This window comes from Patagioenas fasciata, chromosome 1 (genome assembly GCF_037038585.1).
Source record: "Patagioenas fasciata isolate bPatFas1 chromosome 1, bPatFas1.hap1, whole genome shotgun sequence".
NCBI classification, from domain to species: Eukaryota; Metazoa; Chordata; class Aves; order Columbiformes; family Columbidae; genus Patagioenas; species Patagioenas fasciata.
The window spans coordinates 57,343,617-57,353,163 of NC_092520.1; the positions used below are offsets into that span (position 1 = coordinate 57,343,617).

General features: G+C 56.8%; 1 protein-coding gene across 1 annotated transcript; it reads left to right on the forward strand.

Annotated features, from left to right (window-relative positions):
* Nucleotides 1-234: 234 nt before the first annotated feature.
* On the forward strand, nt 235-4,946 carry ZIC2 (Zic family member 2). Its single transcript, XM_065844740.2, has 3 exons — nt 235-1,303; nt 3,027-3,190; nt 3,374-4,946. The coding sequence occupies exons 1-3, from the start codon at nt 301-303 to the stop codon at nt 3,635-3,637; spliced, it is 1,431 nt and encodes a 476-aa protein (XP_065700812.1). The 5' UTR covers nt 235-300; the 3' UTR covers nt 3,638-4,946.
* Nucleotides 4,947-9,547: the final 4,601 nt, after the last annotated feature.

Below are 9,547 nucleotides of genomic sequence, written 5' to 3' on the forward strand. Positions count from 1 at the left end.
TCCCCTGCTCCCCCTCCCCTCCCCTGCCCGCCCCCGTCTCAGCTCCTTTAATACACTTTGGTTCTCCGCTCGCCTTTGGACTCTGCTCTGCCTGGCTCCGGATACGGCTCCGGCGGCGGCGGCAGCGGCGGCAGCGGGCCGGTGCGGGCGCAGGCGGCAGCGGCGGAGGCGGGGTACGCGGCGGCTGCCGGGGGGAAGCGGCGCGGAGCGGCGGCGGCCCCGCGCCCGGCCGGGCGGGCGGCGGCAGCCCGGCGGCGGTAGCGGGGCGGCGGCGGCGGCGTCCCCGGAGCGGCGCGGACCATGCTGCTGGACGCCGGCCCGCAGTTCCCAGCCCTCGGCGTGGGCACCTTCGCCCGGCACCACCACTCGGCCGCGGCGGAGATGCAGGACCGGGAGCTGAGCCTGGCGGCGCAGAACAGCTTCGTGGACTCGGCGGCGGCACACATGGGCGCCTTCAAGCTCAACGCCGGGGCCCACGACCTCTCCCCCGGGCAGAGCTCGGCGTTCACCTCGCAGGCGCCCGGCTACCCCGCCGCCGCCCTGGGGCCACACGCCGCCCACGTCGGCTCCTACTCCGGGGCGCCCTTCAACTCCACCCGGGACTTCTTGTTTCGCAGCCGCGGCTTCGGGGACTCGTCGCCGGCCGGCGGGCAGCACGGCATCTTCGGCCCTGCGGCCGGCAGCCTGCATCACCCGCACACGGACGCTCAGAGCCACCTCCTCTTCCCGGGCATCCACGACCAGCACGGCCCCCACGCCTCCCAAAACGTCCTCAACGGACAGATGCGCTTGGGCTTGCCGGGGGAGGTGTTCGCCCGGTCGGATCAGTACCGTCAGGTCTCCAGCCCCAGGACTGACCCTTACTCCGCGGCTCAGCTGCACAACCAGTACGGCCCCATGAATATGAATATGGGCATGAACATGGCAGCCCACCACCACCACCACCCAGGTGCCTTTTTCCGCTACATGCGGCAGCAGTGCATCAAGCAAGAGCTCATCTGCAAGTGGATCGACCCCGAGCAGCTGAACAACCCCAAAAAAAGTTGCAATAAAACTTTCAGCACCATGCACGAGTTGGTCACCCACGTCTCGGTGGAACACGTTGGGGGACCCGAGCAGAGCAACCATGTCTGCTACTGGGAGGAGTGTCCCCGGGAAGGCAAGCCCTTCAAAGCGAAATACAAACTGGTCAATCATATCCGAGTGCACACGGGCGAGAAACCCTTCCCCTGCCCCTTCCCTGGCTGCGGAAAAGTTTTCGCCAGATCAGAAAACCTCAAAATTCACAAAAGGACGCACACAGGTAATGCGGGTTTCTTTCGGCAGATTATCCCCCTCTGCCCGTGCCTATATTTGTATATATAAATAAATAGAGACTCAGACAGAGAGATGTAAAATTATTAGAGTTATAAAATAAGGATCCTGTTTGCTATTTTTTCCCGCTCCATCACACAGCTGCGTTTGCTTAGGTTTTCTTCCCCACAAGCATCCCCCTCCCTTCCCAGATCTCGAAAGGATATTTACTGTTTTCTTTCATTTGCGAGTGAATGATGTAGACTCTTGCCGAGGTTCGGCGGGTCTTTCTGCAGAAACGCAAAACACAGCGCGAACTAAATTCTGTAGTCCCGCGAAAAAGCGGACAGACGTGTGTGTGTGTGTATATATATACATTAAACGTCTTATACATTTGCAATGCGCTAGGTATTGGCATGTAACTTCAGCGCTTGTAAGCATGGCTTTCATGTATGGATACTACGAGAGATAAACTATACAAATATGTGCCAGACCCGTCATTAGTCAAAAATCCCGTTGGAAGTGGCAAAACGTCTCTTTCTGGGAATGCTTTCCATTAAATTTAAATGGTGTGAGCAAGGCAATAAAATTTTCTCATTCAAAAAAAAAAGTGTTTTTAAAGTCTCACTCGAGGTGATTTAAGGTGCTTTTGCAACAGCTTATTAAATTATGTAATAGGGAACAGAGGATTTGAGGCTAAGAAACTTCCACCTAAATCAGGTAGAAGAGGGGCGAAGGAGCCCAGGCTTATCCCGATGGAAAATCGCCTGAGCCGAAGGCTAACAAAAATAACGCATCCTCCCGCCTCATCTATTATTCATTTACTACTCCTGCCGGCTCGTACCGTGCCAGACTATTTCATAAAAGACAGCCAAATATTTTAGCGACTTCCACTCTAAATATTTACCCGGAGAAAGGCTAAAAAATCTCGAGGCCTATTGTTTTCTCAAGTGCTAAGCCCGATGCGAGGTGCGAGACGAGCTTTAACAAGGTTTAAAATTTGAGAAATGTATTTGCATGAGATGCCCGAATTGAAGTCATTGTGTCTGAGCGGATGTCTTTAAGAAACAATTTAGGTGCTAATGGAATTTAATGTTAAATGCTTCCCCCTCCAAAGGCGGGGGGATGTGGAGTTCTCACCTCCAAATTACTCTCCGGCATTTGGAGTCCTGGCAGCCGGGCAAGAGGAATCCCTATGAAAATTAAATGAAGTCTTTTACAGACGTTTAGTTTTCCCAGCGGATGTGCGTTTATCTCGAATATCCATACACGAAACAATCTGCCCGTCCTTAAATCTCTCGGTAATGGTTTCCAGTTTAACAGGATAGCGGATTTGGTACCGAGGCGAAACGGCTCGATATTTTTTTTTCTTTCTTTTGTTTTAATCGCCTTTTTTCTTCAATCTCTTTCGGGGCCGGCTGTGTGTCGGCACCCGTCGAAATAAACCAGGTAGAATGTCGGCCCGAGGGTGCCCGAGGCGGGTTGGTAGGAAAATCAGGCGGGGGACAGGCACTGTCTCGCTGCAGGACAACGCGGGAGCGGCGCGGCCCTTCACCGTCGCGGTGCCGGGGCACAATCGCCCTCTTGCTTTGCGAAGCTGTTGAGCAAAGTGGATGGGAGCGGGGGGCCCAGAGAGGAGAGGGGAAAGGGGGGGAAAGCCCGAGGGAGCCAGGCGAGGAGCTGCGCAGGCTTTGCGCGGGGGCGGCCGCGCTCACCCCGCCGCTCTCTTGCAGGGGAGAAGCCCTTCCAGTGCGAGTTTGAAGGCTGTGACAGGCGCTTCGCCAACAGCAGCGACCGCAAGAAGCACATGCACGTCCACACTTCGGACAAGCCCTACCTGTGCAAGATGTGCGACAAGTCCTACACCCACCCCAGCTCCCTTCGGAAGCACATGAAGGTACCCGGCCCCGCAACCGGCGGCGGGAGGCGGGAGGGCGGCCGCCCTGCACCGGGCGCCCCGTCGGGGCGGCGGGCGGCGGGAGCTGGGCCCGGGGGCGGCGAGCCGGGCCGGCGGCGGGGGGCGCGCCCGGGGGACCTCCCCGTCCCCCCTCCACCCGGCCGTGTTGCCTTTGCCCCCCAGGTGCACGAGTCATCCCCGCAAGGCTCCGAGTCCTCCCCGGCCGCCAGCTCCGGCTACGAGTCCTCCACCCCCCCGGGGCTGGTGTCCCCCAGCGCCGAGTCGCAGAGCACCAGCAATCTCTCCCCGGCGGCGGCGGCGGCGGCAGCGGCAGCGGCGGCGGCCGTGTCCGCCGTGCACCGGGGCGGAGGCGGCGGCAGCGGCGGTGGCGGTGGCGGCGGCGGCCACAGTGGCCTCTCCTCCAACTTCAACGAGTGGTACGTGTAGGGCCCCGCCGGACTGCTCTGCACGGCCCCGCCGCGCCCTCCCCGCCCCGGCAGCGGCGACGGCGGCGGGCAGGAGGGAGCGAGCCTGCCGGAGACGCACCGGGAGATGCCGCCACACCCGCCGGCAGCGAAATGACGGCCGAACAGGATGGTGACGGGAGGCGTTTATCTCCCCACACCCCTCCTGCCTTCGGGTCTTTTTTTTGTTGAATTTTTTCTTATTTTCTTTATGAAAAAATGTTGAATCAGAAAAAAACAAAACAAACGTGCTGAACAACATGAGAGAATGAGTACATAAACAGAGGAACGGAAAGGGGAGAGAGAGAGGGGAAAATAACCACAAACGCCACCAACACACCACCCAGCAAAAAGCTTCTCAAGCCAGCGGAAAGAAACTCTCCTTCTGGAGCCTCCAGACAAAAGATCAGAGACACGAACTCCTCCGGCCCCTGCGCCTCCCCGCCCGGAGCAGCCAGCGCCCTCCCGCCCCATGAACTGTGTACATAACGGCCCTCTCCTTCCTCAGGCGAGGTGGGGAACGAAGTTTTCCTGGATTCTTGGTGTATAGAAGTTCGTCCAGTTTGTAAACCGCGGATTGGTCCCCTTGTTCTTCTATATATATATTTTTTAATTATTTTTTTTCGGTCGTCTTTCTTTTTCCCTCTTCCTCCCTCCCCGAGAAACGGATGGACATCTTTTCTCCCTCTCCCCCTCCCCACCTTCCTCTCTCCTCCTTTTTTAGTTCACTCCTTTAAAAAAAAGTAACGTGGAAGAAAAAATGGTTTCTTTTGTAATTGTGATATCTTGAATATTGTGTTCCTTTTTAAGAGGCAACTTGATTGTAAACTGCATTTCAACTATAGACTGGGGAAGAAATACCGTGCCAAAGTCTCCATTCTGTTACTCACAGACACACACACGAACAACAACGCTTGTGAATGTATTTTTTCTGTTAGCTGGGTTTACATGTGATGTTTTAGTGCTTTTGCAAGTTCAATTTGTTAGTTCCTGTTCGGAAGATTGTGAGGAAAAATAAACGTCGTGCCGTTAGCTTTTCCGTAATAACACCCTTCCTCCTGTAAATACCTGTTACCATATTTATCCATTTGTAATTAAATTATGGTATTAACTTGCTACAGAGGAAACAGTATTTATAAAGAATGTTTCTTAACTATAAATATGTACAATTGTGAGCATAAACTGTTTCAGATTTTTTATTTGAAGGTTTAAGTGGTTTCATCATTTCTTGTGATATGTTTTGAGAGTCATGCATACAGAAATATAATAAAACGTGTTGAAACTGCACGAAACTGTTCACTTTTCATGCCAAGGGCTCTTTCAAACCTGCGTTTGCGCATGCGAGGGGCTGAGTGGCGGCTGCAAAACAAATGCTTTTAAAAAATACTCCGGTTCCTGGAACATGAGGAACATTCCAGCTGGGCTCCCCTTCCAGAAAAGAGAAGGAAAAAAAAAAAAATTTAAATATATTGGGAAGCCTTCGGACAAAAAAAAATAAAGCGGGGGGGAGGAAGTTTGCATCTTTCTCAACTGACTTGCAAGGCAGGATCCCCTTTAGGGAGACGTTTACACGGCAAGATCTCAGCTCCCTTCGCCTTCTCCCTTGCTCGGGCTTACGCTTCTTTCCGCGGTGCGTGTGTGGCTGGGCAGCTCATTGCTTCACAGGGTGACAAAGTGGGGCGCTTCGGGATGAAGGTGTCGGGGCAGCGGCTAGGCACTGGGCTCTGCGCAGGGCTGCTTTGAGCCATAAATCCGGGCCTTCTGAGCCTTCCCGTGTTCTTGGTAAGCCTCCATCCAACCCTGGAATGGAGAAAGTGGCGATGGCAGAGAGCTCACATTTATTTTCAAGATTTTTTTCTCTCTCTCTTCTTTTTTTTTTTCCTTCCCTTTTTCCTTCATAGCCCAGGGAGCGATTTAGGTTGTCAGATGTGTTCAGCGAGGGACCGCCGGGCGATGCCTTTCCCGGGGTGCTGTCCCAGCGCTGCGCTCCGCGGCTGTTGTCGGGACCCGGCCGGCGGAGCCGCCCGGTTGGGGCCGGCAAGCAGCGGATTTCCGAATAGAACCCACTGCACCGGGACACCCAAGACGAGTGTGACAGCAGCCGGGAAATCGTGGAAAAACCTCGGCCTTGCCAAGCCACCGAAATACGCCCTGCAAAGAGGCAGCTCTGTGAGCCGGGCTCCTAGCGCCCTGCGGTGGCTGCGCTGCCTTCAGCGGCAGCTTTTGCAGGCACGGAGAGCCCTTTGCTCCTCACACCCGGTCGACACCATCGCCACCCCCCCGGCCAGTCGTCAGTTCGGGTTTTGTCCCCCGTTTTCAAGTGGCAATAGAGGTGTTCCAAGCCGGCGCGAGGGAGATAGGTGGGAGATGGGGCTACGCTGGGCCGTCCTCGCTTCTGGGGTGAGGTGGGGGTTATCTACACCCTGAGGGCGGGCGCGAAGGACTCCCCCGTCCCGTCGCTGCCAACGAAGTTTAGACGCGGAGCGGAGACAGAGTTTCCCCTGCGGCCGCGCACCTCCCAGTGCGGCCGTCTCCGCGCACACGGCAGGCTCCCCGGGTAATCAAACGGCTATTAAAACCTAATTTATGTTCGGTAATAATATTACGCCAAAAATATTTATTAAAATCATTGGCATATGCCGCCTACCCCTTGGAGAGACCCGTGGGAAACGCAGCCGAGCTGCGAGGATCCCTTTGTCCTGCCGGCATCCTCGCAGCCGAAAATACAAGAGGGGGTCCCGCTTCAGAGCCCCTACCAGCCACTGACTGGCCAAAATGCCCTCTCAGGCCCGTGGAAGGAAGTGGAGCCCTGCCCAAAGGCAGAGAACCACGCTCCGGGTCCCCTCGTCGGCTTTGCCCTGGCCGGCGAGAAGCGCCCCGGAGCTGGGCTCCCCCTTCTCCGTCCCGTAGAAGCCTTTCTGGCTTTCAGGGAGCCTCAGAGATTCCCCCTCTCCGACTCCCGTGTAGGTGCTAACACCGATGGCGGAGATGTGCAGGGTAGGCGTCCCCGCTCCTCCCAAAGCTCAGGCCGTGCGGCGGCAGGGCAGACTCGCTCTCTCCGGGCAGGAATGTCGCTCCTCTGAAAGGCCTGGGGAAGGGGCCTGGCGGCCGTGGCCGTGAGCAAGGCCCCTCTTGCCTGTCCTCCCTGGGCTGGCCCTGAACTTGACCCTGGCGTTGGTGCAACCAGATCGCAGCCCCACTCTGTCCGCCTCCCCCGGGCCCTGACCCCAGCCCGGCCCTGCCACGCTTAAGGGAGAGCGGTAATTCATCGGGTACAGCAGTTGGGGTTTTTGGGGGGGAGGAGGGCAGCCAAGACCCGCCTCACAGCCCTGTGCGCGGGTGGCCCGGGCTCAGGGACCCCTGCCCCTGGAATCTTCCTTTGCGCCCCTCCTGCCCGCTCTCCTTCCTCCACCTCATCCACTTCATCCCAATTTCCGTCCCCCCCTCCCGCCCGCCCCCCTCTCCATCTGTCTCCCTTTGTCTCCCACACCGACCCTGAGCTTTCCAAACCTCCCTGCCCCAGCCCTGAAGGCAACCTGGGGACCAACCTGGAGGGACGCCGGGGGTTCCCTCGGCAGCCCTGACCCTCACCCGACCCCTCACCCCCCCGTGCCCAGCCGCAGCGGGCGGCGTGCCCCGGCCGGTGGCCCTCACGCCCCGACAGCGCTGCCCCGACGGCTCTCGGGTCGCCCAGGCCCCTCATACCCCTCCCCCACCGATGGACAGCGAGGGGCACGGCGCTGTGCCCGGCTGCGGCAGTCCCGCTTGGCCGGCTCTCCTCATGCGGCGTGACTCTTCGTAAAAGTAAAAACCAGCGTGGAGTGGTGGTTTTAATTTTTATTATTAGTATTATTATCAATCATAAATTTCTCTCCTAACTCTGCCTGGAGAAAGAAAAGACAGAATGATTACCCTGGGAATTGCTCCCCCCTCATGCATTCGTCCCAAGCCAAAAAAATTGAGGGTCCATCCATAAACCAAGTTGTGCTCTGCCCCAGGCACCCGCAATGGGAGAGCTCAACGCTCTACCCTACCTTTACCTGCCCCCGGTGCCTGTGTCGAATGAAATCCTCTTCTGCACCTGGTTTGGTTGCTCTGGAGTCTTTGTGTTGCAGGCGGTGATAACAAAAAAAAAAAAAAACCAAATCCACAGACAAACCAACCTCCCATCAAACAAACAGAGATGACAACAGCCCAGACCCAAATAAAATAAAATACGGCAGCTCTCGCCCGAACCCGGGCGCGGAGCGGCTGCAGAGCTCGGAGGTGCCGCTGCTGGTACCGGTACCGGCGGGGCTCCGCAGCCACCAACGGGCTACCCCTGCCCGGCCAAACCCCCGCTGCGGGCAGCCTGGGGGCAACAACCCGGCTGCAACCTCTCCTCTTGGCTCTGGCCAGACCTCCCCAAACCTCTAACTGCCTTTTAAGTTTCCCCTTTGTTTTCAGAAACTCGTACACGTTTCCTGCCCGCTATGAAGACATAACAGGCTCCCCCATACCTCTCCCCAGCCACGCGTGCACGCTAAACGTGCTCCCGGGCACAGTGAGGTACGTATATTTTTTCATCTCCATGTATGGTTGGTGTTTTGTTTTATTTTTTTAATTTATTTATTTATTTATTTATTTTTAATCTCGTGGGTCGCTTTTTCCTCCTTTTTTTTTTCCCCTTTTTTTTTTTCCCCCTTTTTTTTTTTTTTTTCGCGAGCCATACGGCTGGGGCAAGAGCCGCATTTTAGCGGCAGAGCAAGCAAAAACTGTTGTCCCACCCTGCAGGGTATGGTGTCCCATTCCCTCCCAAACTGCAATTCCTCCCCAGTGCTTTGGGTTTTCTCTCCCTTTTTTTTTTTTTTTTACCGGTCAGGCTGGAAGGTTTCTCTGCCTTTAATACTTGGGGCTAAAGAAAAGAAGAAAAGAGAAGGAGAAAGCAGGACCTTCGCCAGAGGTTTCATGTCTTTATTCAATAATACTTCAAAGTGGCTGCCCTAGTGCCGTCCCGAGGAGAGGAAGCGCGGCACTAAACGAACCACCGATCCCACTTCCTCGCAGGGCAGGAAACACGAGCAGGTTGCCCCGAGTCCCTCGCCCGTGGCCCCAAGCTCTTTCCAATGACACCCGCAGGGTGAAACGGCAGGGCCGAGCGGTGGGACCCGGCGCGGAGCGATCGTGTCTCCGTCGGCCCCCACGCCGCGCCGCTGCCCCACGCGCGGGAGCCAGCTGTTGCGTCCCGGAGGGGGAAGGACGCGCTTTTGGTGTTAAAAAGAATATAACCGGCAACAGGAGAGGGAGGGGGGTGGTGGGGGCGGGTACGAAGTAACTCAAGCGCCAGGAAGTGATGGAGCGGGTGTTTTACACGCGCGACGCCGCTCCTCGCAGAGGGCTGGAGGCGGCCGTGGGGTCCGCGGGGGTCTTGGGGTGCCCAGCCCAGGGCAGGCGGGATTGGCTACCGCGGGACGGGGCTGTCCCGACACCGCGCCGGGGGGCTCCGCCGACCGCTGGTGTCGTGAGAACGTCGCGCTGCCGCAGGTCCGTGGGTGGCCACGGTGTCCCATGGGCGCCGTGGCAGTGTCTCGGTCTGGCCCGGAGGAGCGGCGGAGTTCGATCCGACCCGCTGCCCGGCGAGCGAGGTTATCCACGGAGCCCCCGCAGGAAACGGGGTCTGTGCGTGTGTGTGCGCGCCCGTGTACGTGGGTTTGGTCTGGATCTCGATATTAAGCAGTTTGTGGCGGAAAGAAAACAAAAAACAAAAAACAAAAAACAACAAGAAGTAATTTTCCTTCCAACTTTTTTTTTTCTTCCTTCTTCCTAGAGCACTAATTCCTCTGTGTGGGCAAACAGCCCTTTTCCTTTGATTCTTAGTCACAGCCCCTAGATTAAATCCCGGTTTTAATGAGAG